Consider the following 27,942-nt stretch of genomic DNA (forward strand, 5'->3'; position numbering starts at 1 on the left):
GGAAAACCATATTCAGGCCTGCTGACAGTGGGGTTCGAACCCACTATCCCCCGGATTTGAGCTCACAGCTGCGCGCTCCTAACCGCACCGCCAACTCACCCCGTGTGCTATAAGTTTTTGTTCGAATATACAACCATTCGCTCTCTTTCGGGGTTGAGATTAGTCCTGTTTTGCTAAACTGTATCTCAGAAAATACTATTACTGGTGGAATACAGTACATACATATTTCACAGCTAGTTTTCTCACCTTTAGAAACTTCGTATTTGTTTTCCAGTAATTGTGAACACTTGGAAGCAGGGATAACGACTCCTCACTTTTCATCCCAACCACTTTTCAACTAGTATGAACACACGAGATATGTGTACTGCGTGTCAGTATTCCTCCCCTCCAGCGGTATTTCGAGGCGGAACGACGACATTATACAACACAGAATGTGATTAGTGGCACTCTAGAACGAGAATGCCGGGCTGAGTAGCTCAGACCGTTTAGGCATTGGCCTTCTGACCCCAACTTGGTAGTTTCGATCCTGGCTCAGTCCGGTGGTATTTGAAGGTGCTCAAATACGTCAGCTTCGTGTCGATAGATTTACTGGCACGTAAAAGAACTCCTGCGGGACTAAGTTGCGGTACCTCGGCGTCTCCGAGGGGAGTTAGTGGGAGTTAAAGTAGCAACCTTGGAGATGGGTGTTTCGCTGATTTTCTGCGACTCGGTTAATTCTGCATTAGCTCGGTTTAGTTATGTTTTTTTTTTTGCTTTACGTCGCACCAACACATATAGGTTTTATGGCGACGATGGGACAGGAAAGGCCTAGGAATGGGAAGGAAGTGGTCGTGGCCTTAATTAAGGTACAGCCCCAGCATTTGCCTGGTGTGAAAATGGGAAGCACGGAAAACCATCTTCAGGGCTGCCGGCAGTGGGATTCGAACCCACTATCTCCCGGATGCGAGCTCACAGCTACGCGCCCCTAATCGCACGGCGAACTCGCCCGGTTAGTTACTGTATGTATTGTTCAGTTGCAAGTTGTTTTACGCTGCACCGACACAGATAGGTCTTATTGCGACGATGGGATAGGAAAGAGCTAGGAGTGGGAAGGAAGCGGCCGTGGCCTTAATTAAGGTACAACTCCAGCATTTGCCTGATGTGAAATTGGGAAACCACGGAAAACCATCTTTAGGGATGCCGACAGTGGGGTTTGAAACCACTATCTCCCGAATACTGGATACTGGCCGCACTTAAGCGACTGCAGCTATCGAGCTCCGTATATATGTATTGGGATGTCTGGAATTTCCTCTTTAACTGAGAGTCGAGCCCGTGCCTAAAGTTTCAAGATTTTCTTGCTCTGAAATGTTTTCACATACAATCAGTTATTTTATCCTATATCGAATGAACGTCTACTCTTATAGACTGTTGTGGGACAGTGTGACTAGTCTGTGAGTTATAGAAAATAACCGCTTATTTTCTGGATCATCTCAGATGAGATAAGTGGTGCTGGGATCACTCAAATAATAGTGGTTTATCGCCAGTTCTTTCTGGCAGCCTCGGGCGAGCTGTGCGTGTGTGACTTCTCTCGCAAACACGGCCACGATGATAATTATGCAATAAAACATAATGAAGAGTAACCTGCAGCCTCTTGATTGAGATGTTAAGTATTCCTAATGTACCGTATACTATCTTTCCTGCGAGGTGTTTCCATTTGCCACCCACTTTCTCTGACGTTATCTTGATAAAATAAAAAAAGTACTGCCAATGAACAAAGATAAAAACATCTCATTCTTGTTGTAGCTGCCACGTATTATATGGTTTAGGAGCTACAGGATCATCAGGCTTGTGCAATTGTGTCTTCTGGTGCGACTTACCAATGCTGCGTTTTTGCCACATCGAGCGAATTGGCAGTTCGGTACATGTCGTGTAATTGTAAGCTTTGTTTCACTCAGGAGATATTCGATTCGAACTCCACTGTTGGAAGCCCTGAAGATTGATTTCCATAGTCACCATTTTTACACAATTGCAGTGTACCTTAATTAAACCCACAGTCCCATCCTAGTACTAGCCCGTCCCTGTTTCAGCGTATTATATGCGTTAGAGCGAAGTTAAACGACCGTTTCTACCTGAGAGTTTAATTGCAGTTAACTGTTACAATCCCAGCTAAGATTCTTTATTTCTGAAGGGCACTCAAAAATCATGGTACTTTATATCACTGTTGTTGGCATGATGACGAATTGTTGTAGGGCACTCCTTGTCATCTGACTGAATTAAAATAACTCAGTCATAGCGTCCATCTCCAGTTGAATTCTTCTTTCAGTGCAAGAGAGCAGCACAAACGGAAGGCCGAAATTGGAAGGTAGTCTGCCTAGATGGCACTACTTCGGAAGATCTGAAACTCGGTAGCTGAGGTCATATTATTATTATTATTATTATTATTATTATTATTATTATTATTATTATTATTATTATTATTATTATATGAGGCTACTTCATACCCCTGAGAATTGGTGGGAAGTGGACAGTAACAACTAGATCGTAAGCTGAGACGCTTAGTGCGTGGCAATCTACTCTGTCTTGGTCTCGCTCTTGAGATTCCACTTCTTGTTAGCTTTGTGAAGACTGCAGCGTCTCCTGTCCTTTTAACTCGGCGCCGTGGGGTCAAAATATTCGAATTTTAACTTTCCCTCATCATTGTAGTCCACCTTTTAACAGGATCTTTTTGGTCTGCAAACGTTAAATGTTTGTTTTCGGACTAACCGACATCGAAAATAATAATCGCAATTTCATTTGAGTTATTTAGGCTAATTAATACTTTTTTTTATGTTAGGCCTACTAACGGGTTTGTCTAGAAAATTAAAGCTTTCTTTTGAAGTGCCAATTCAACTATAATATTTAGTTTGTTATTTGTCGTTTTATTCTTTTTATAATTCGAAATACAGTAATATTCAGGAAATTTGTTATTTAACGTTACGCGGGGTCGACTATTTCGCTCTTAGAACAGCAATCAGTCCAATGCTTACCTGCTTTTGTTGGGGGGGATGAAGGGGTGGCAAATGTTCACGATACTCACTGCTTGGAGTACTGAACTTCTGAGTGTCTGAAACCCATTCTGACATGGTGGAGCAGGGGCAGTGTTAAGAAGACATATCGCCTGGGATTACAGAGTCAGTTAATTTCTTGTTTTACAGTTAGGTCAGATGTTCAAGGTTAAGAGTTGTTCTTTTTAAAATATTATTTCAATTATCATCACTTGGAAAAGTATATAATTACCGAGAGAGTTGGCTGTGCGGTTAGGAGCTCGCAGCCTTTAGCTTGCATCCGGGAAATAGTCGGTTAGAACCCCACTGTCGGCAGCCCTGAAGGTTGTTTTCCGTGTTTTCCCATTTTCACACCAGGCAAATGCTGGGGCTGTACCTTAATTAAGGCCACGTTCGCTTCCTTCTCATTCCTAGGCCTTTCCTATCCCATCGTCGCCATAAGACCTATCTGTGTCGGTGCGACATAAAGCAGTTAGCAAAAGTATATACCGGTAATTAATTTAAATGGTTTGAAAGTTATTTTCTAAAACGGATTTTTAGCATGTAGGTGTCAAACACTTCTTGGGATAATTATTCCTATAAAGGTTTGCCGAACTGTATTTTGGAACATGAGTGTCTTAAGTTGTAAGGAGGTGTATTGAGGGAATTTATTTAATGAGCGAGTTGGCTATGGGGCTCGGATCTCGTAGCTGTGAGCTGTGGTGTTTTTGAACCCTACCGTCAGCAGCCCTGAAGATGCTTTTCCGTGGTTTCCCATTCTCACACCTGGCAAATGCTGCGGCTTACCTGAATTAGGGCCACGGCCGCTTCCTTCCCATTCTAGTCCTTTCCCATCCTTGGTTTCGCCGTAAACATTCCATGTGTTAGTGTGTATGTATATGAAGGCAGTGGTGGGCTCAGAATGTTTTAAAGGACCGATGGATTGGACAAAACAATTATTACTGCAGCTTACATTGGATGAGACTTTAATACTGACAAAAATATAACCAAATGGGAAATATTTTAGCAATTATTCATTATAACATCTAGTATTTTAAGTTGCAGAGTCTGGTTAGACCCAGGCAGTTACAGCACATAGCTGGTAGCTAGTACGGAGCTGTTCAACTACTACCTAATGCCTGTAATCTTTCATATAAATTGTTATTTGATCCAAATTGGCCGCTTGCCAATTATTATGACGGCAAAGTGTACGACATGTGGCTGACTTGTGCGGGCCGCCTTAGTTTAGATGGAGATCCGATAAAGTAATACGCTATTATTATAACGTGTGTGTATTTCAACAGCTATCAGATCACTACAGTGGTGTCTCAACCCTTATCTGATTGGAAAATGTTCAGGTGGGTACGTACTGTGCAATCCAGTGACTACAATACTAGGCATTAAGTGCTCTCATCAGTCACTTGGGTAGAGGGAAGGTATTCGAACAATAATTTTATGTTCGGCGACGTTTCCTCCGTTTTCTATTTCCTGATTTTAATTTCATTCCATTCCATTTCATTATTATTGTTGTTGTTTCTTTGTGCTCATTCATAGAGCGCGCTGGAACTTGTTCATTGGCTTGATGACTTTCGCCTTCCTGTTCTTCCAAAATCTCTTTATGAACTCACTCTGTTGCCTTTTCCATTCTTCTGACCACTTTGTACCAGTCCTGCTGATAGTTTTGACCACAAATGTGTGTTTATTTACTGAGGTCCTGATGACTTCGCGATTTTTCATTATGTCTTTCCCTGATGTTCAATTCATTCAGGTCTCCTCTTGTTTCCTCCAGCCAGTTTATTTTCCTGTTCGGGATTTTTTTTGTTATTGGCTTTACGCCGCACCGACTCAGATAGGTCTTATAGCGACGATGGGACAGGAAAGGGCAGGATTGGAAAGGAATCGACCGTGGCCTTAATTAAGGTACAGCCCCAGCATTTGCCTGGTGTGAAAATGGCAAACCACGGAAAACCATTTTCAGGGCTGCCGACAGTGGGGCTCGAACCCACTGTCTCCCGAATACTGGATACTGGCCGCACTTAAGCGAATGCAGCTATCGAGCTCGGTGTTTGGGAATTTATTACATTGAAAACCCTTTTTTGTGAGTCTGTTATTATCCATCCTAAAAATGTGTCCAAAAAATTCAAATGTCTCCTCGTACAGTATTGATGAAACTGTCTGTGTAGCTATAGAGGTGTGCAGTTCTCCTTTTTATACAATATTCCATTTTCTTGTATGGTGACGAAAATTTTCCTAAGAATTTTACGTTCTTGTCTTTCACTATCTGTAATTTTATAATGACCACTTACAGTTAAGGTTTCTGATGCATATAGAGCTTCAGGTAGGACAACTGTTTTGTAATGTTTCACTTTAGCATTACGTGACATTAGTCGTTTATTTAGTCTAAATGTCCTCTGAAGTTTTGAGGCCCTTTCTGTATTCGCCAAACTGTATAATCCCGAAGGAAGAATTGTACCTGTGAAATTGTCCCATATGCCGTTTCAATTTTATCATTCTTGCACTTTAGCTGAAAATTCTGCATATGCTTGATTTTCTCGAATGATATCTGAAGGTCTGCCTGTGATGCTATTCTGTGTAATGTCTCGATAGTGCACCTAGTTTCCTCCTTGTTCTTAGTGATGATAGCTAGTTCATCCACGAAAGGCAAACATTTCAGTTTGATTTCGTTCCCACCGGTCCCGATGGTTATGCCTGTGGTGTCCTTTCTCCACTCTGTGAGGACTTTATCTATAACCAAGTTAAACAGAAGAGGAGAAAGTACACCTGTGTGTACTTCAAAAGGGTCAGAAATTTCTCCCAAAAATTTTACCTTAGATTTTCTGTGTGTTAGAGTCTGACGTTTCGGTTCTCTGGTCTTCCAGTTCACTCGAAGTTTTTCTAGCATGTCGAATAAGGTCTGTCTGTCCTCAGAGTCATACGCTTTCTTCAGGTCCACGAAGGTGACTATTGTGTTGCTGCTTCTGCGAATCTTCAGATTCCATATCTGTTCAGCACACGAACGTCCTTTTCTAAAACCCGCCTGATATTCCCTAATCAAATGATCTGTTTGTTTCTCTAGTCAGTTTAGGTGGGCGTTAGATGGAACTTTATAAGCAACGGGTAGTAGGGATAGAACTCTGTAATTACTCGGATTTGTTTTGTCACCCTTGAATGAATGAATCAACGCGTACTTCCTGTCCTGCGGGATCGCTTCTCTTTTCCAGACTTCTGTTAGGATTGCGTGAATTCTTCTAGTAAGTTTTTCTCCTCCAAGTTTCAACATCTTTGGGGTAATGCCATCCTCTCCCGGTGCTTTGTTATTTTTAAGAGATCGAATGATCTCTGCTGTTTCTACCAGTGTCGGAGTTTGGCGTGGGCTTTTCGAAGTGCAATTTCTCCTTTGGTGAGTCACAATTGAGTAGGTGTTTGGAAGAAATTTGCTAGGATCTTGCAATTTTCTTTGGTGTTGGTCTCTAGTGTGCAATCTGATCTACGAAAACATATGACGATGATTCTTCTTCTTCTTCTTATGATTATTATTAAATAAGGTTCATATTAGTATTATTATTATTTACGTAAGGAGAATAAAACATGATCATTAGGTACGTGTACTTAGCGTGTGGTGAATTTTGTTTGATGATGTGTCGATATGTAGTCTGCATTCATATATGTTTTTAGTATGGGATTAAAAACTTTGGTACATCCCGAAATTCGCTTGATGTTGAAGATAACTTCTTCTAAGATGGCTAAGAATGGTATTACAGCCACTTCTGTAAACAGTCATATTATCTGAGGCTAAATGCACCCCGTCCAGGTCTTAATTTCGTGACAGAGCTGGAATTGAACCCAGACCACGCAAGCTGGAAACTAATATGCTAAAACCCTAGAATCTATACTACGTAGATGACCAATTTTAATATGTAGTAGCTGATTAACTTGTGATATTTTCTTCACATTTGTTGACCCTTATTGGATTCTTCTTGTTTCGTCGTCGTAAAATCACTATGGGACAAATTGGAATATTTTTCTTCCATTCCTTCAACTCCTCTGATTCTTCTCAGTAGGTATATCGTACCGATACCACACCACCCGCAACCACGCTATTGTTTTAGGTGGGAAATAAAGGAAGAGTAACTGTGTAATTTGTAAGAGCGTTGTTGAAGAAATCAATATTCTTGTTATGCGCGATATTCATTTATTCATAAATAATGTAGAGACATGTAAAATACATACAAGAATCATTATATATTTTTTCCTAGTAGTCTTTCCATGTTTCCCGTATAAAAAAAATAGTAAAAACTTTTCTATGGCGTATTTGGTTGACGTGTTCTCCTTCTCACCTAATGATCGAATCACCATGCAGTCGGTCGGCATTTCGTGTGTTATTTTTCCCTGTGACTCAACAGCCCAGTCTCGAAGGGCCTCGGGCTACGAAGTGACCGCTGCCCAGCCCGAAGGCCTGGAGATTATGAGTTGTCGTGTAGTCAGCATGACGAATACTCTCGGCCTTATTTTTGGGTTTCTAGACCGGGGCTGCTATCTCGCTGTCAGATAGCTCATCAGTTCTGAGTGGACCTCCAACCAGCCCTCAGCACCAGGTTGAAATCCCTGACCTGGCCGGGAATCGAACCCGAGGCCTCCGGGTAAGAGGCAGTCACGCTACCCCCTACACCGCGAGGCCAGGCCTGCTTATTGCCATAGATGTATATGGAATCTGAACCACTGGAACATGAACTTTTCTCTTTAAAATTCGAGCTACGGCCGTTTGAACGAGAAATATCTTAGCTACGACGCCCCTCACCTACTGCTGAAGTTACTTGTATATACTATCATTCTTTCCATCACTACTGTAGTTGTCATTCTTCCTTAATTGGCTCTACGCAGTACCGACATAGATAGGCCTTATGGCGACGATGCGATAGGAAAAGGCTGGGAGTGGGAAGAAAGCGTCCGTGGCCGTAATTAAGGTACAGTCCCACCTTTTGCCTGGTGTGAAGATGGGAAACCAAAGAAAATCATCTTCAGGCGTGTCGACAGTGGGGTTCGAACAAACTACTTCCCAGAATGTAGGCTCATAGCAGATAATATTCTTGTCCACATGAGAATATAAGACAGCTCTTTCCTACAATCAGTAAGACGACCATCACTCCTCTAAAATGTTGATTTTTTGTACAAAGTGAGTGCACATATAAAAGCCCAAAGGGGTCAAATAAGTCTTCTTGGAATTTTCTTTGATCTCTGTTCCTGAAACCTGTTCTTGAAATGGACAATTAATTGTGAATTCCCTTACTCCTGGTATGAAGCAGATTTTTAGTACTTTCCACAAGATTCGTTCGAAGAAGTTGTACTCATGAAACCAATTACTTATATGGAAACAGGGTTTGGCGCGTCTATATTTAAACCATTCGTGTTAAGGTATAATGTTTCCTTAACGCTTTAATCAAGTAACGCGTGAGGCTCGCATTATACTGTGGCATATACGAGTTATAAAATCCCATATCTGACTTGACGTCTTATTGTCGTGAAGAATTACACTGGATGGGTAGGCTATTATGGATTATAGGAGAAGGAACTCTGACATGTGCTGATATTGCTTCTTTTATTACATTTCTAAAATAGCATTAATATTACGATCATGGTAAATTATGTCTTGTTACGTAGCTATCAGCTTGGATTTGGGAAATAGTGGGTTCGAACTCCACTGTCGGCAGCCCTGAAGATATTTTTCAGTTGTTTCCAATTTTCACACAAGGCTGTACCTTAATTAAGGCCAAGGTCACTTCGTTCCTACTCCTAGCCTTCTCCTAACTCATCGTCGCCATATGACCTATTTGTGCCGGTACGACGTAAAGCAAAATGAAAAAATAACCTACCGTCGTAGACTCAAAACACTTCGTCAGATATAAACGAATACTTACTTACTTTTTGCTTGAAAAAGCCAAGGTTATTCTCCTTCTTCTTCTTCTTCTTCTTCTTATTATTATTATTATTATTACACATATCTTTTGATGATAGACTGCTATGTTCTGTTATCACTCAGTAAACTAGCCTCTATGAATGAAGTAAGCGCTGCCCACAATCCTGTATTTGTGAATACCATTGTGGCACCAACAAGTTCTTACCCTGAAATGACAAAATGATAAGTTTAAATTTAGTCCCCTAGGCCTTTCTCCACTTCTCGTAGCCTCTATTGTCGAGATCTTTATACTTCTTGGCACACTTAACCTTTTCCATTCACCTCGCATCATTCCTTCAACAAAGACGCTTTATGCACATAGATTCATATAACACGTTTCTTAACATTTTTAATTTCATTACAAATGGCTTCTTGGTATTGCACTCATTCCAGTGTTTGTACCACTACTCTCTCACATTACGTTCATGTCTTTTACCGACGTTTACGTATATTATTATTATTATTATTATTATTATTATTATTATTATTATTATTATTATTATTTCGTGTTGCAGGAGGAGAGCGAGTGTCCGAGAAAGCGGTGGCCAGCCAGTGCGCCTCGCCCCCCGGCCAGTCCTATGCACCCGACGTCGCGGGAGGTGAGTTGGTCGTTCGGCTCACTGTTTTAGAGAAAGACTTAACTTGTATTTAAAGGACACAAAATTCAGCTATAGCATATTGATAACAAGCTGTTGCGCCTGTCGTTGACGGGTTAATTTTTGTACAGTTACAGCGGTACCGTAATCTAGCGGAGACAACTGGCTGCAGAGGAGATATTGCACACCTCAACTACAAGTCAACCAGTATAATATTTTGTTGATCAGTTTCAGAGCCTTAGGACATTCTGGAGCATAATATTATTTTCTCTTGGGTTGGCTATATTAGGACATCCGAGGTCTAGGGAGCCTTTCATTCTCCCAACCTTGTTATAATTTCTTTCCTCTCTCATTCTTGTAGTTAACTTGTCACTATGTGTGTCTGTTAGGTCATCAGCCCAGAGGCTGGTTGGATCATCAAATAGCACCACCAAAGGTTATGCGGTTATAAGGAAACCGCAAAAACCAATGGCAGCACCAAAATGAGGCGTACTAGGCAAGGCGAGGAGTGAGGTAGTTTGGCATTGCTTTCCTCACTGGGTCAGAAAGTGCTATTGCAGCACGACTGACCCTATGAGCAACACCTTTCATAACACTCAGATGCACTAGTCGTGCTCTGAATGTTAACACTCAGCACCACCCATACCCCAGCAGCTTCCATATTGTCACAGCCATGGATGAGACTGGGACTTCGGTGAAAGCTACACTTTAGTCTGGCCTGTGCCAAGAGATGGATACAAAAGTACTGTATCCATCAAGAAATGGCAGCAGGCAACTTGTCACTATAATGACTGAAAAATATGTCCATGTTACCAATGCTCAGTGTTGATGCAATTCGCAAAAAAAATCTAAATTTTCTAATATTTCCGTTACAGTTGTTCGTAGGGTAAAAATATAAAGGTTAGAAATGACATATTTTTCACAACGTTAGTCTCGTACAGTTTTTCAATACCTCTAATAATAGGGCCTACATATGCCATTTCTTGTTTTGGTACCCTTAATATTGCTACGCCACTATATAATAATTTAATAATAATAATAATAATAATAATAATGTTATTTGCTTTACGTCCCACTAACTATACTTTTATACGGTCTTCGGAGACGCCGAGGTGCCGGAATTTATAGTCGCGCAGGAGTTCTTTTACGTGCCAGTAAATCTACCCAAACGAGGCTGTCGTATTTGAGCACCTTCAAATACCACCGGACTGAGCCAGGAACGAACCTGCCAAGTTGGGGTTAGAAGGCCAGCGCCTTAACCGTCTGAGCCACTCAGCCCGGCAGTAATTTAACATATACCCCACTGCATAACAGAGGCTGCCTAGCCTAGATGGTGAAGAGTGATCTCGGTTCGCTCGGAAGTAGGGAAAATGGAGCTATGTTCGTGAAACAGGTAAGTTTGTGATAAATCTTTGAATAAGTATCATGTGTCTGCTAGAGCAATGAAGGCCAATCCAGGTAGTTAGAGGCATCTGTTGAGAACTCAGAGAACTAGCAGTAATGTTGAAATGCTTAGTACCGAGCTCGATAGCTGCAGTCGCTTAAGTGCGGCCAGTATCCAGTATTCGGGAGATAGTAGGTTCGAACCCCACTGTCGACAGCCCTGAAGATGGTTTTCCGTGGTTTCCCATTTTCACACCAGGCAAATGCTGGGGCTGTACCTTAATTAAGGCCACGGCCGCTTCCTTCCTACTCCTAGCCTTTTCCTGTCCCATCGTCGCCATAAGACCTATCTGTGTCGGTGCGACGTAAAGCAACTAGCAAAAAAAAAAAAGAAATGCTTAGTCTGCAGTAGGGTAGTTTATGATACTCAGAGATTTATCACGAACTCACCTGTATCATGAATATACCTACTTTTACCTTACATGGTTCGATTCCCCGTCAGAAATTCGAAAAATGTAAGAAACGCGATTTCCACTTCAGGAGTGGCACATGGCCCTGAGGTTCACTGAGTCTACACTAAAATTTAGTATCAGATTTATTCCCGGAAGCGAAGGTGGCCGGGCATAGAGCTAACCACTCTGAAGTATGAAGCTTTGTGCCGATATTACGGAAAGTGGAAGCCTTTTCCTTCCACTCCTCCAAGGGCTTTTATGGCCTGTACGGAGATGGCTTTGATGTTGCATAATCCTGATCCCTGAACATAAATACTTTCGGAATATCCTTCAAAGATTTGGTTACTGAAAGAAACACATCTGCTGTTGTAAATAGTAAAACCTTCCCTATATAGTGGAGGAAAATGTTTTCAAAACCCCACTCCTCTCGACCTGTTAAAGATCAGGAATCTCTTTACACCCCCGTTTCACTTTCTTCGTGGATGTCACGTTTCATTTCCTAGGGACTTTCTAACCCAAAAATACCTGGGCCTTAGAGGAGTTTGTAATAAAATAATGTTGTTTGTTTTGAGACGCCGGGGTGTAGGAATTTTGTCGCAGAAGAGTTATTTTTCGTGTCAAAAATTTACCGGCACGAGGCTGGCGTATTTGGGCACGTTCGAATACCACCGGACTGAGTCGGGATCGAACCCGCCAACTTGGGTTCCGTAGGGCAGCGTTTCTATCGTCTAATCCTCTGAACCCGGCCAGAAGGATTTGTAGTGATTCGTTTTCGAGGCTGGAAGTGTTCTCGAACTTTAATTTGTCCTCGTTTTCTTTTAGTGCCCTGGGGCATCATGTCAGTGAACCAAAGGCAAGCCTTTGCAATATGGATGTATCGCAGAATGTTTAAGACCCCGTGGCTAGATTACGCCTTAATTAAACATAGGAAAGCAGCCTACTTCGGTCAGATGTTCAGAAATGACAATTAAAGGATACATTAGTACTTCGGTCAGATGTTCAGAAATGACAAATAAAGGATACATTAGATCATAGAAGGAACGTAGACGTAGGTGGAAAAGATTATCTTCGACATCTCTAACATTGTCAGGCTCCATGGTTAAATGGTTAGCGTGCTCGCCTTTGGTCCAGAGGGTCCCAGGTTCGATTCCCGGCCGGGTCGGGGATTTTAACCTTCATTGGTTAATTCCAGTGGCTCGGGGACTGGGTGTGTGTGCCGTCTTCAGCATTAGAATTCATCACAAGTAGGGCCCCATTCTCATAGACGCGCAGGTCGCCTATGCGGCGTCAAGTGGAAAGACCTGCACTCGGCTTCTTCGGAGGCCACACGCCATTATTATTATTATTATTATTATTATTATTATTATTATTATTATTATTATTATCTCCAACATTGGTTATCCGCTCTATGATACGACAACTTTGGTTAGGGAAACTTAAAATAAGACAAATTGCTCCATGATAGTCGTCAAGAAGAATTTAAAAAGAAAGTACCTTCTCAATTTTTATTTGAAGGTAAATTGTGGATACTGTGGAGTGGGATTCATAATCACCTGTCTGACTAGTTCATGGATAGCAAATTAATAATTAGTAATCTTAAAATGATTATCGTTATTTATTTTTTCTGTATCTCCTAGGTCAGATAAATAATTTCCCATTCTTTAACTTGTGCTTATCTGTTAAGTATAAAGAAGGGACTGCTTTCACATCCTTGCGAATAATTTATATTCTTATCATCGTGGGGTGTGGTACGAACTAGGCTATTAAGATTGTTAGAATCTGTCTTAATTGAGGTATGTTTTGTGCGTATCTTTTGTTCTTATCAAAGTTGCAAGGATCATAAAGGCAAATTAGAAAAGTTCCTCCTTGTGTGCTCGATACTATGGGTGGTCCAAAGTAATTACTGTACAAGCGTGCTAAATCGGCACGAGAGAATAATTTGGGGCGTTGCGCATCTACAGCTGCTCTCTATAGTATGTCTTGTATGGTGTTGAAGATGGCTTGGAATGAGTTAAAAATGAGAAGATGGGAGTGGTAGGAGAATGAAGTTATTTCTGCTCTTAAAAAATGACCTCACTATTGAAGGACTTTAGCTATAGCCAGCCCAACCAGGTGGAATATTTTCGTCTGGTGGTTCATTCTGCCGATTGAACCATCAAGGAGCCATAAGGAGGTATAAGGAAAACTAGATTTAAAAATGCAGAAGTCCCCACAGAAAGCTGCAGCTCATATACTTCCCATTTCTCTCACAACACTACCCTACTTTGTGATTATCCATCTCTTCGCTCATATTGTCTTTCTCTAGCACTCACACTATCCTCTCACTCTAAACCAGACAGGAACCAGTGAACAAAGACAGCATTCGTTCCTCTTTTGTTAACATTTAAAAGGTAGGGGATGATTGACCGATGGATTTCTAAGAAAACTGTTCTAATACTGTAGTTACGAGGTCGCTTGCCTTCAATAGTAAAGTTGGTGCAGATTTTTGTTTACTCGTGAAAACCGGTGTTATTGCTGATATGATTTACACATATTTCTAACAATAACAGCGTAATACGTGTGTTTTAGTGTTAGTATTCTCCAGGAAGTATTCTATTAGGAAACACTTGAAATCAGTGCTTTGGGAAGAAGCAGCACTTTCTCGTTTTTGGCTTAGGCGAGTGTTAATTTCATACTTATGGAGTCATTTTACTGTATCTTTATTTTATCTCGGAACAAATTAATATCCCTGAGAAAAAGTGCTATATTAACCAAACTTCACAAGCCACCTCTGGGACTGTCTCAGCATGTTCCGCCAAAATCCGTGTGAGTTAAATTGACATCGTCAATTTGCAGACCTAATGGGGCGGTCAACACTGGACGCAGACCTTACTAGCCCAGTCGGTTAATTGTTAGCGTTCTGTATCAAGATAGCGCTAATTCGATCGCGGCTGATGTCGATGTATTGAGATGTCAACTGCGACAACTCTGTATTGTTGGGTTTACACACGTTAAGGAACTCCTTCGGAGCACCATTTCAACACCCTGAGTCTCTTAACATTAATAGCAAATGACGGAATGTCAAATTAGGGTTGATGTTAGGAAGGGAACCCATTTAAAAATTGGGCCAAATCCACATCAAGTTCCGACCCTAATGAACTTAATAATAATAATAATAATAATAATAATAATAATAATAATAATAATAATAATAATAAGAAGAAGAAGAAGAAGAAGAAGAAGAAGAAGGGATGTTAAACAAATAAAATTTTCTTATAAACCACCGGAACGCGAATGTGGGTTTGAAAGCATCTTCGCGGACGTGTAAACTGTAAAATTATTATTATTATTATTATTATTATTATTATTATTATTATTATTATTATTATCATCATCATCATCTAGTGTCAGTTCTAACTACTAATGGACTTAAACAGACGCCAAAAATGTTGGCCCATAGAAGTTCTTTAACATGCTGGAAGCCTGTGCCCTGGAGGAGACAATATTTAACATCCTTTACTGCGACAGAACTCAGCTGGAATCGATGCCATTATCTTGAGATTAGATGGGCTACAAGTAATAGATTGCGTCGACACTGCTCATAAGTCGCCTGTGGCTCCATGCAAATATCCAATTTGCTTGTAAATGCCCTCTGTATTCCTCCATATTTTAATGATTGCACCTGTTCGCTGAGTTATTATTCTTTTTCTTCTTTATCTTCTTTCGACCGATTAATTTAGGAGCTATGACTAGAAGTACTAGAGTCATGTACTGTATATGGATGCCATTTATTTGTCTGAATCAGTAACTTCTCTATGAACATATCCAAGTGAAGAAATTGGGATTGAGAATAGTGGTACTTATTATTATTATTATTATTATTATTATTATTATTATTATTATTATTATTATTATTATTATTATTATTATTATTATTATTATTTTAAGAGGAAGTACCACTGACCAAGGAGATGGAGAGGCTTGTGTTCAGCAGACCCAGCCAACAGCTAGAAATTGCATATGTCAACTGAGCAATCATCATTTCTTATCACTATGAAAACGGAAGAGTGAACGACACATCTTGGTTTTCCAGTACTCTCCAAAAAAGTTCAGTAGCAGCCATTATCAAAACCAGTAGGAAGCCGTAGCTAATGACAAAGGTGATAGAATAACCGAGTTTTGATTAAAATCTTCTGTGAAGTCAAGAAAAAATGAAATGGCGTATGGCTTTTAGTGCCGGGAGTGTCCGAGGACAAGTTCGGCTCGCCAGATACAGGTCATTTGATTTTACTCTCGTAGGCGACCTGCGCGTCGTGATGAGGATTAAAAATAATGATGGTGAAGACGACACATACACCCAGCCCCTGTGCCGGCGAAATTAACCAATTATGGTTAAAATTCCCGACCCTGCCGGGAATCAAACCCGGAACCCCTGTGGCCAAAGGCCAGCACGCTTAGCCATTGAGCCGGACTAGTGAAGTCAAGGGAATTGCTGCGATGTAATCACAATTTCTACACTCACTCTTCCGAGCTGACGCGGTCTTGTCGCTCGTTCTATTAACGAGCGCCGTACACCACGTAAGTGCTTGCTCCTTTGTGAAGAAGTAGCTTCTCTGCTGCCTACTTGGAGGCTTTGAGTTTGATTACCGGCTCGCACGACGTTCTTTAGATATATACAGCTCAGAAAGTTGGGTAGCCGCAAACAGGTGCTTCAGGGAACTAGATTTTCAGTGCAAACCCCCGATGTTTCGGCAACCTCCCTGCTTTTCCTGTGCGGCGTGACGGTCTACCGTAACTCAAGGCGAATACTGCAGATTCATGTTAGAAGCAACGGAGTCCTTTTTGCGACTCACTAGATTGGGGTTTAAGCATTGTGTATAAGGGAAGGGGTATTTGTTGACGTTACGACCTCGCTGACACTAGAGTGTTATTAAACGTTCCGGTTGCATGTTGTTTGTTACTGAATGGAACAGGAACGTTGTAGTAACGACGAGTTGGCGCATATGCTGTAGGTGTATGGAAAATTCGAAGAAATTGTTGTGGGGGGTTTTTTGGTGTCATAATTTATGCAAAATTACCTGAGAATAGGGATGATCGCGGGGTAGGATTAGGTCAGTAGATGAAAGTAATAAATAATGTTATTGTTTTTACGACCCACAAACTACTTTTGTTTTCGGAGACATTGAGGTGCCAGAATTTTGTCCCGCAGGAGTACTTTTACGTGGCAGTACATCTACCGACACGAAGTTGACGTATTTCAGCACATTCAAATATCACCGGACTGAGCCGGGATCGAACCTGTCAGAGAAGGCCAGCACCTCAACCACCTGAGCCACTCAGCCCGGCTTTAAACGTCCGTCGTGCTGCCGAGTTTACAACAAGACCTTGCGAGGCGTAGAGTGATTTGTGTGGAACAAAAAGTGAGTGTTTTGAACATACTATGTAAATAAAATGGTACTACACTAACGAAACTGCTGTGTTTATTTTACGTTATATTGCGTTCTATTACACGTGGCTTTGACCTTTATGATAGACCGTCCCGCTGCCAAGGTAAGGCAGAGAGGTTGCCGGTACATCAGGGGTTTGAACCGAAAATCTACCTTCCTGTAGCATCTGTTACTTTAAGGCACCCAACTTACAGTACAGAGCTGTGTGTATCTGAGACAAGGCGTACGACTATTCTAATTTTATGGTCTGAAGGTTGGGGTCACGTTCACCCTTGAGACCACCTGACGGACCATCGTAATGAGTGACTGTGAACCCAGTGAATCAAATAATCCGACTGAGGAAACCGTCGTGCTGACCACCAGTGTCAGCAGACATCTAGGTGAGCAGCAGTCGTTTGGGAAGATTTAAGGTTCTTAATGAGCTGTTCGGTCCGCGAGTGTGGTTATATAATATGATGGGGCATATAAGACAGCTTTCACACTCTCAGTTATTGATACCCGTAGTATATGACGACGATAATCTTAGGCTCTAATTGGCATAACCTTCCATCAGCATACTCATATTTTTAAAAAGTGTTGAGATAGACGTTAATTGATATGCACTCTTAGAAAGAGACAAAGTAACACCTTTCCAATCGTCAGATTATTGCTCCGGAATCTAGTGATTGTACCCCACCTCTTTAAATTAATTACTACTGTACTATCTTCTTGGAAAGAACACAGTTTCTGTTAGCAAGATAAGTTCACTTGAAAAAAAGGAAACCAAGCAGTTAGATGTTAGATATGTATACATCGATTTGCAGATGATTTTTTGGCTTCAAGAAGTTGTAAATGAAATAAACTATCTCATGAGCTTGAAAACAGAACTAAGTATCTCTTGTCCTAGGTTGGAGAATGTGAAATTTGTCTGCGGACGGATAAGGGTAGGGTCTCTAAGACTAGGAGATTAGACAGAAGTACGTAAATATGTGAATATGTAAGCAGGTAATATAGAAAAACAATGTGTGGCATACAGGAATGCTGTACTAAATCCGAAATGGTGACATATGTTGGGAAATCAGGGGTGAAATGGCTTCATAGAGTAATAAGATTAGCATGGAATGTTAGTAAGTTACCTTCTGATTGGACGAAAGCAGTAATTGCACAGCAAGGATTTCAACAACTATCGAAGTATTTCAACCATACGAGGTGTTCACTGGCATTTTAGAAGGGAGGGTGCAATCAGTGGTTGAGAGTAAGTTGGATGGAAACCAGTATGGTTTCAGACCAGAGGGAGCTGTCTGGTTCAGATTTTCAGCATGCACCAGGTAATTAAAAATACTACGATAGGATAGAGAGTTATGTTTATGTTTCGTAGATCGAGAGAAGACATATGACAGAGTACCGAGGGAAGATATGTTAGCCGTACTGGGATTATGTTATTAAAATCAATGACTGGAATTTATGTTGACATTTGGGCTACAGAGGTAGAATGAGTTCCTGGTTCAAGGTACTTACAGGGGTTCACCTTTGTTCACGGTTTACGTGGATTATCTACTGAAAGGTATAAAGTGACATAGAGGGATTCAGTCAGGAGGAAATGTAGTAAGCAGTTCTGTCTACACCGTACTGAAAGCCTGCAGTCGAATATCTTGGAACTTGAAAAATAGGTGCAGTGAGTATGATATGAAAATTAGTATTTCCAAGACTAAAGTGATGTCAGTAGGGAAGAAACCTTAAAGAATTGAATGTCAGGTTGGAATACAAAACAGAAACAGGTAGATCATTTCAAGTATTTAGGATTTGTATTCTCCCAAGATGATAGTATAGTGAGATTGAATCAAGGTGCAGTACAGCTAATGCAGTGAGCTCACACTGGCGATTAACAGTGAAATGAAATGTCGTATGGCTTTTAGTGCCGGGAGATCCCAGGACGGGTTCGGCTCGCCAGGTGCAGGTCTTTTGATTTGACTCCCGTAGGCGACCTGTGTGTCGTGATGAGGATGAAATGATGATGAAGACAACACATACACCCAGCCCCCGTGCCAGGGAAATTAACCAATGATGGTTAAAATTCCCGACACTGCCGGGAATCGAACCCGGGACCCCTGTGACCAAAGGCCAGCACGCTAACCATTTAGCCATGGAGCCGGACGCGATTAACAGTATTCTGCAAGAATGAAGTCAGCTCCCGGACCAAACTGTCTTGACGCCGGCCCCTTTTCAGACCAATTTAACTGCACGGGAGTGAAAGTGGGTGGACTCAGAATATGTTGTTTATAAGTTAGAAGTAACAGACATAAAAGTAGCGGGAACAGTGGCAGGGGGGTACTGGGAGTGAGGAGATAAAGGCTAACGTAGTAATGAACTCGATGGATGAGGAGGCACGGTACACATAAACCGGCTTTGGTACTGGGGTCATGTAAGATGAGCGGAGGAGGATAGGTCATAATGAACTCGGTCATGGAGGGTAAGAGAAGTAGATGGGAAAGACTTAGTTCCTAATAATTTAAAGATAGATTTTGAGGTATAAAACTAAAGTACGCCACACTGCTAGTTGCAATAGAGGATTGTTCAGGTGTTTGGTAAATTCGCAGAGGCTTGCAGACTGAATGCTGAAAGGCAAAAAAGGCTCTAATGAATATGTACTGTGTGTATGTATGTATGTATGCATGTATGTATGTATGTATGTATGTATATATGTATGTATGTATGTTCAATGAACAATCACACGTGACATACAATTTAGACAGCGCAAATTTGTAGGTATACGGGGCTGTCCATATCGCGATCGTAGCCACGGGACCAGGAGTTTTACGCTTAACTCTGATCGCAGGAACGTGACTTTTCGTTTTGAAAATCCCGTATGCATTTGCTGGGAAATGAACTGCGACCACTTTTTTTAATGAAAGCAGTGGTGATGGTAAATCCTCTAGCATTGACAATGTGAACGCTGAATTGTTAATGTTTCTCAGTGAAGATAATGTGAAATGGCTGATTGCAATATTCAACGACATCTACAACTCTGATAATATTCTTCGGAAATGGCTAAACTCCGCATTTATCACACTGCCCAAAAATCCCGAGCACACTCATGTGGCGAATACAGGACGATCAGGTTCATGAGTCACATATTGAAGATTTTTCTGGAGGTCATATACCGAAGAATATACGAGATCTGTGAAGAACAACTTTCTTCTACACAGTTTGATTTCGGAAATGCAGAGGGCACACGTGAAGCTTCTTTAGCATCCAGGTACTGTTTCAAAGGTGTAGAGATGTGAATAGCAACATCTGTGCCTGATTCATTGATTACCAGAAGACTTTCGACAATGTAAAACATCAGAAGATGATAGCGATTTTTAAAAACTTTGGGTTGGAAGATAAAGATCTATGAATAATTGTTAACTTGTATTCGAACCAGTCTGCTTCTGTGAGGTTGGGTGGAGAGAACTCGGAAGAAGTAGATATTTTACGGGGTGTAAGACAGGGCTATATATTGTAAAATCATGGGTTATCAATGACTACAAAGGTCAGACTTCTGTGTTTCTATGTCTTCTCTATCTTCTTCCATGGTCCTGAAATAAGGACTCTGACAGTGTCATTGAGTAAAAGACTGGAGGCTTTTGAGATGTGGTTGTACACAAGGATATTGAGGGTGCCGTGAACAGACCATGTCACAAATATTGAGATTCTCCAGGAAGTGAAGAAAGACAAAGAAGTATTGACCACCGTTAAAACAAGGAAGATTCGATACCTTGGGCATATCATGAGGAATGAAAGTAGATACCACCTTCTGCAGCCTATTCTTCAAGGAAAAATACCTGGAAAGAGAAGTGTTGGTTGGAGAAGAATATCCTGGTTAGAAAATATCAGAAGTTGGATCTCTAAAACGTCCGCAGAGTTATTCAGACAAGAACAGCAGAGCCAAGATCGGTTGCCAACATCCGGGAAGGATAGGAACCAGAAGAAGAAGAACAAGAATAATAATAAGAAGAATGGTGAGGTCAACTATCTTGCTCGATCATCGCGGTTTCTTCTAGTGGTTTAACGTTGACTAACTCTGATAGGTTTTCGGCAACGAAAGGGTAGTAAAGAGGAAGGAATGTATAAGGAGCGCCCATGGCCTTAATTAAGGTACCTGTACGAAAATGGTTCACCACGGAATATCATCTTAAGGGGGGTGCTTATGGTGGGATTCGGACCCACCATCTCCGGAATGCCTTACAGCTACACGACCTTTCCCACGCAGCCAACTCGTTCCGTCGTTTTATCCTGGTGGGACATTACAGTATAAGTTACTGTATAAAAACGATCCAAGTTGGTAATTAGTAGGAGATCAGTGCGTACGTTATAATGAATGATTTTTTGTATTCATTGCACTTAGGGCCGTTAAGCACAAGATGTGATGAATCCGTACACCAAGGATTCTGGAGACAAGCAGTAAGTGACCATCTCCCTTTGACCTCTTCTTATCAAACAGCGTCCTAGAATCTCTAGAATGAACCGATGACCTCTTATAGCTAAGGCATATAACCTCTTGTTGAACGGGCCGATAGAGTCATAGCTGAAATGATTTTCTATAAGTATATGTTGTACATATATTGCACTGTTACTGGGTATTTTTGTGGCTCCCATGACCTTCTTAGACATACCCTCCGTGGGGAGAGGACCGCGCGTGTGAAGTACTACGAGAAAGTATGTAGAGGAACGTAATTAATATGTAAGTTATAGTGAAATTTAGAGAAAATATGAACACTTGGTGCCAGAACCGTAGAAATTAACCATTTGTGGTTAAAATCCCGCTGCCCGGTTGGAAATGGAACCTGAGAGTCAAAATATATACGTCATAGGATTATTTCGTACAGGAACTGTATGTTCGTGAGAGTGCAGTACGATTGAGCTACGGGACACGAACTTCGTTCCATCATCATCTACGGCATTATTAATGAACGTTTACAACTCGAAGACACACTCCTGTTCGGGCGTGTCCTCGCTGGTAGAGCTAGCCTAGCATTACACTTCGGAAGCTCCCTGTCAGCAGGTCCTTATGGGAGTCTACGACACATTGTATGTAAATATGTGCTGAATATTTAAAACTAACCACTCGTACTTGACGCTTGAAGTCTTTGTTTACTCTGAAGTATTCTCTTTCATTATTAGAAAGGTAGGCCGAAGTGTAAAAGTGGTTATTCTAGTTCATAGAACGGCGTTGTCGCGAAAAATGTGCACAGTGAAACGAGCCAGTGAAATAAGTGGCTCCCGAAGATTGCTTTAATAAACTTTATAATCTGCTTCTTCGTCTTCGTTGAAACTCTATTGCACATGTGGGCTTAGCCCTCTTTTACGGTCAGAAGCTCTTCTGACACCAACGCTATGTGAAGGGATGTATTCATTACTGCGGATTTCTGGGTGGTTGGTAGTGTGTTGTATGAAGATGTATGTCTAGCGACGCCGAGCGGGTTGGCTACTCATTTTGGGTGACGTACCCGTCAGCGTGTGTTCGGGAGATAGTGAGTTCCAACCAATTCTCTCGGTGGCCCTGTCGATGGTTTTCCGTGATATCCCATTTTCATACCAGGTAAATGCTGGTTTTGTACCTTAATTAAGGCTATGGTCGCTTCCTTCCCAGTCCTATCCGATCGCCGTCATAGGACCTGTCTGCGTCGGTGCGACGAAAATCAAATGTTTTTAAAAACATGTATGGGGACAAACGAAAACATCCCGTCCCCGAGTCTGAGGAATTAATCAGACATGGCTAAAATCTCCGACGCAGCCGGGATTCGAACCCAAGAACCTCTGAACCGATTTCTCACCATTCAATCAACGTGCTGAAAGTATTTTCTTTCTTTCCTTTAGTAATATTTCCACGGAAATAAGAGGGTAGGTCTATTGAAGGCTGCTTTGATGATTAAAATGGATTAGATAATAAATTCATCGATACTTTTGAGCTGAAGGTAAACTTATTCTTAACGTAATGAAAATATTGATTCTTTTGTTTTTTTATTTTAAAAATTCTATTTGGTAAATTTTAGAATCCTCCTAGCCATTTCCGTCATTATACAGGCGTTGGGACTGGCTTCATGACAGAAAAATATATGAATCTTTCCCTTGACATCTCTTCGAACTTTCCTTTGAGCAGTACCATGCCACCGTTCTATCCTCATTCATTTGATTCTTATAGTAAGCGTAGCCGCTGTAATGCAAGCATGACTTACCTTTGTTAGTTGATACCACTTCTATACCAAGACACACAACTGTATTATATTGAAGTTCATACCACAAGACACAAGACAGGAATGATAAGAGAAGGGAGTGGGGTGGGTGCTCGATCCCAGGCGGTTTCCTCTCTTTGTTAGGATTGTCATTACGCGAGGGCAAGTGCTACCTAAGAATTTGTACAGCTGGCCGTATATTTCGTATGTTAATGTTGAAGGTGTTAATACTAAACGTTCGTTTTAGCGAACGTGGGCTACTTTTGATTTCTGGAAACGAACAGCAAGCAATAGAATGTAAGATCACTAATCATAATTATTTAAATAAGCAGTCGATTTTATTGTATTTGTGGAAGTGCTGAAGTTTATTACTTGCAATATTCAGTAGCTGTGGGACCAAGACATTGCTTAAATGGACAGTTGTAGAATGTTTGCTGTGCTAATAAAGTTCCCGTTAAAATTTGCTTTGCAAGCAACTAGAAAGAACAAGGAACAGTGAACTGCATTTTCCAACAGTTTCTAAGTCGCAGGTGGCGTAAAGCCTTGATATTTGGCCGAATCACGATCCAAGCATCACACCATATGTCGCAAGGGCTGTCCAGTCTACGTGACCGCTTGTAAACCCAATACTGGTCTCTGAACAGGTTGTTTCTGTCTTATTTCTTGTTTGAAATGTTCAACGAGACTCTGGACCGTCTCTTCATATTACAATTCATGACATACTTTCAAAAGTTCTTCCCCGGATTCGCACTGTATATGTTCCTGTGGTGTTGGCAATCAAGTCTGGTATAGGGGGATTTCACGTGGGTTTCGGTAGAGGAACCTAATGTTATGGAACTGAGTGTTGTGGTACGTACAGCAGTGTTACTGTACTCTTAGCTACCTGCCACAGTGCCTAACAAAAGTTTAAGACCACCAGCGAAAATCAGTTAATGAACTCCTTGTCCTACATTTATGGCACGAATTGGTCTGAACCTTTTTCTTTTTGGCTTATTCGTGTTGATATACAAGTTGTGAAAGAGAATCGTTGATACTTCGAATAAATTTTATGAGTTCTAATTTTTGAAACATTTTGAGAACCTGTAAGTGTTCCTCACTTTTAGGTGTAAAGACCACTCTATTCACTAAACTAGAGCAGGTTTTATGGATACTTATGTACCTATTGAATAGAGTGCATATTTCCGTAAAAGCCGAAATATGAAAAATCATAGGGTCACGTTTTTCTGGGGATTTTTTTTAAATTTCGCAATTAAATAATAAAAACTAATACCGTATTTAGAGATGCTCGAAAAATCATTAGAATGACCTACCGTCATCGACCTTCCTCTCCTCACGCAGTAGGCCCTACGGGCTTCGCTCAACAGATCGCAGGGGTCAATACATGCTACAGATGGAGAATACAACCCCGTGATTGTGGGACGCAGATGAAGAATACACCCCCGGTATCCCCTGCCTGTCGTAAGAGGCGACTAAAAGCGTCCCCAGGGGCTCTCAACTTGGGAGAGTAGATTGGCGACCGCGGGGCCTTTAGCTGAGTCCTGGCATTTCTTCCACTTACATCTGCCAGACTCCTCACTTTCATCTATCCTGTTCGACCTCCCTTGGTCAACTCTTGTTCCTTTCCAACCCCGACGATATTAGAGCATTCGAGGCCAGGGAGTCTCATTTTCTTGCCCTTTGTGGCCCTTGCCTTTCTTCGTCCGTTACTTCATTTTTCGAAGTGACGGATCCCTTCTTTTTTCTTTTTTCTCTTTGTCTACCCCCTGTGGCTGGGGGACACAAACGAATGCACCCACGGTATCCCTTGCCTGTAGTAAGAGGAGACTAAAAGGGGCGACCAAGTGATGATTGAAAGAACCATGAAACTACTTCTGATTAGTACCATCACGCGGGGAACACCATGGGTCGCCTTTACTTGCGACTAGTACCACTCTCTTAGGTACTCAATAGTTTTGTGATCAGTAGCACCAGAGAGTGGTTCACTGTGGGTTTCCAGTACATGTGATTAATACCACTAAATGAGGAACACTACGGGCTTCCGTTGCCCGTGACTAGCACCATTCAGTGGGAAACACCACGGGTCTGGGTGTTGCCTGTGGTTAGTAACACAATATGAGTGACACCGTGGGCCTTTGTTACCTATGATTAGTACCCACTCTGTGAGGAACACCACGGGAATACCGGCGCCCGTGATTATTACACCTAGGTGAGGAACACTATGGGTTTGCGTTGCCTATGTGGCGCGCCATTATGTGAGAAACACCAGAGGTCTGCATTACATTTTTCGATGTACAATACTTGTGAGTAGTACCATAATGTTTGGAACACCGTGAGTTTACGCTACCTTTGATTAGTACCGCAGTTTGAGAAATACCATGGTTCTACTTTACTAGCGATAAGTGCCATTATGAGGCACCGTTGACATGGATATTGAACTCCTTTAGCCAACAGGCATCATCGATTCAGGATTGTGCTTCGGAAGCAGTCCCTTGGTCAGTAATATTGTCTCTGGGAAAGCGAGGCATTGCGGGTCGGTTCCACTGATTGTTTTAAATTCACATTCATCCATTCATTCTTCATCATCACGTTTTTGAATTCTGGTCAGTGGATGAATTTTGTACTTTTAAATTGTCATTGCATTTCGTCTCATTTCGTACCATTAGGGGCCGATGACCTAGATGTTAGGCCCCTCTAAACAATAAGCATCATCATCATCATCAACAGATGGAGAATTTTCGCTGACTGTCGTCTTATCGTTGAGGTTATGACTACAGTCCGAACAAAGAGGTGAGTGTCGTTAAAAATGCAGAAGAAACGACCCTCTCATACGTTCACCTTTCAGCTTTTACGGAAATATACACTCTGTTGGATACGTATTTATAAAGTAATGTTCTATAGTTTAGTGAACAAGATGGTCTTTACATTCAAAAGGGGGTATTTTTATAGGTTATCAAAATGTTTGAAAAATTGTAACACAAACCTTATTCAATATTTCAACCGATGTTTTTAATTTGTATATCAACACGAATAAGCCACAAAATTTTTTGCAGATCATTTCGTACGATAAATGTAGGACCAGTTCATTGACCGATTTTTGCAGGTGGTCTTAAACTTTTGTTAGGTATTGAACCATATATGATTTTATGAATGTTTCGTGTTGAGGCGTCGTTTCTATAAATTAATATTTAATCTGATCGGGTGAGTTCGTCGTGCGGTTATGGCCGCGCAGCTGTGAGCTTGCATCCGGGAGATAGTGGGTTCAAACCCCACTGTTGGCAGCCCTGACTGTAGTTTTTCGTGGTTTCCCATTTTCACACAGGGCAAATGCTGGGGCTGCACCTTAATTAAGGCTATGGCCGCTTCCTTCCAACTCCTACCCCTTCTTCGCAATAAGACCTATCTGTGTCGGTACGACATAAAGCAAATTACAAAAAAAAAAAAAAAAAAAAAAAAAATCTGAGATATTTAGTTCTCTGTCATGAGTTCTTTGTCATAATCGGTATCTGAAGTGAATAACTTCATCTTCAATATGAATAAAGGGCTTTAGGCTACTTATAAGAATTCAGTAACTTCTTAAACTACTATAGATTCAACTATAACTAATCTTCCTTCCTTACCTAGTTTAACACGAAATATATCGCAGAGCATTTCAATGAACTGAATGAAATATTAGTTGTCCGAATGTGGATGATGGTTACCATAGAAATAGTTCAGACTAATTTTTCTAAAGCACACACTTTGTAGTCCATAGGGTGTGATACGTGAGTGCTTCGCCACTGGTGATCATGTTTCGAAACTCGGTCAATGCCACTGATATTTTCGAAACAGGAAGGCAAATTCCATATAGAACTGTAGATCTCATTACTTGTGACACAAAACTCCAAGCTTCTTCTGTTTCTATTCCTTCATCCTGATAGAATTGAGGACATGTTGATGATCAAGAAAGATTGGATAATCCAAGTAATGAAATGTGTAAACGAATGGAAACAATAGAGGTCTCAGCTCCTAAATTTCGATTGATATTTTTTTAAATGCTTTTGAATCTCTAAGCACGATAATGGCTCTGTCCATGTTGTAAGATCTGCTGATTTTTTGCCGTTGTACTTTCAGATTAGGGAACTGTTCCTGGGTAAGTGTAGATAACAAGCAATTAGGCGAAACGCCCCTGCCTCAAGGGCTTATATCAGATGCAGTTGACTATCTTCGTGTCGCTCGATGGCCGGCATGCACTCTGTTTTTCTCGCACCCATCTCATGCAATTAACCGGCTCGTGCCTTCTTGTTATCGAGCCTAGTATCGTGAGATTACTAGTGCACAGGATATTTTGCGGTGCGAACTTTATTTCCCTCGCTGATCTACGTTGTTTGAGCGTAACTTTCTTTATCTGTTTACCCTCCAGGGTTGGTTTTTCCCTTGGACTCAGCGTGGAATTCCACCTCTACCACCTCAAGGGCAGTGTCCTGGCGCGTGAGACTTTGGGTTGGGAGTTAAAACTGGGGAGGAGGACCGGTACCTCGCCCAGACTGCCTCACCTGCTATGCTGAACAGGGGCCTTGTGGGGGGATGGGAAGATTGGAAAGGATAGACAAGGAAGGTGGAAGGAAGCGGCCGTAGCCTTAAGTTAGGTACCATCCAGACATTTGCCTGGAGGAGAAGTGGGAATCTACAACAAACCACTTCGAGGATGGCTGAATCACACTCATCTGAATCATACTATGCGTATGATATCACGGACAATTAAATATACTCCCACTTTCTGGGTACCCGTTCTATCCCATATTCCACCACCTCACCTCCGTCGGGAAAATGCTCTCCTAAGAGATTATAAGAAAATAACTAACAACTGTCAGTTACCAATCCATGGTGACAGGCTAAAATCTAGACATCCACCTGTTAGAATAGCCAGAAACCCAGCAGACGCTAACTTTAATCTGCT

General features: G+C 41.4%; 1 protein-coding gene across 1 annotated transcript in view; it reads left to right on the forward strand.

The window, feature by feature from the left end:
* Window positions 1–27,942, forward strand: part of LOC136865478 (Krueppel-like factor 12) — a 525,451-nt gene that overhangs the window by 279,505 nt on the left and 218,004 nt on the right. Inside the window, exon 2 of the mRNA XM_068226263.1 lies at window positions 9,471–9,554. Within this exon, the coding sequence (XP_068082364.1) occupies window positions 9,471–9,554 (84 nt within the window). The remainder of the gene's footprint in view (window positions 1–9,470; window positions 9,555–27,942) is intronic.

Source organism: Anabrus simplex, chromosome 1 (assembly GCF_040414725.1).
Source record: "Anabrus simplex isolate iqAnaSimp1 chromosome 1, ASM4041472v1, whole genome shotgun sequence".
NCBI lineage: Eukaryota > Metazoa > Arthropoda > Insecta > Orthoptera > Tettigoniidae > Anabrus > Anabrus simplex.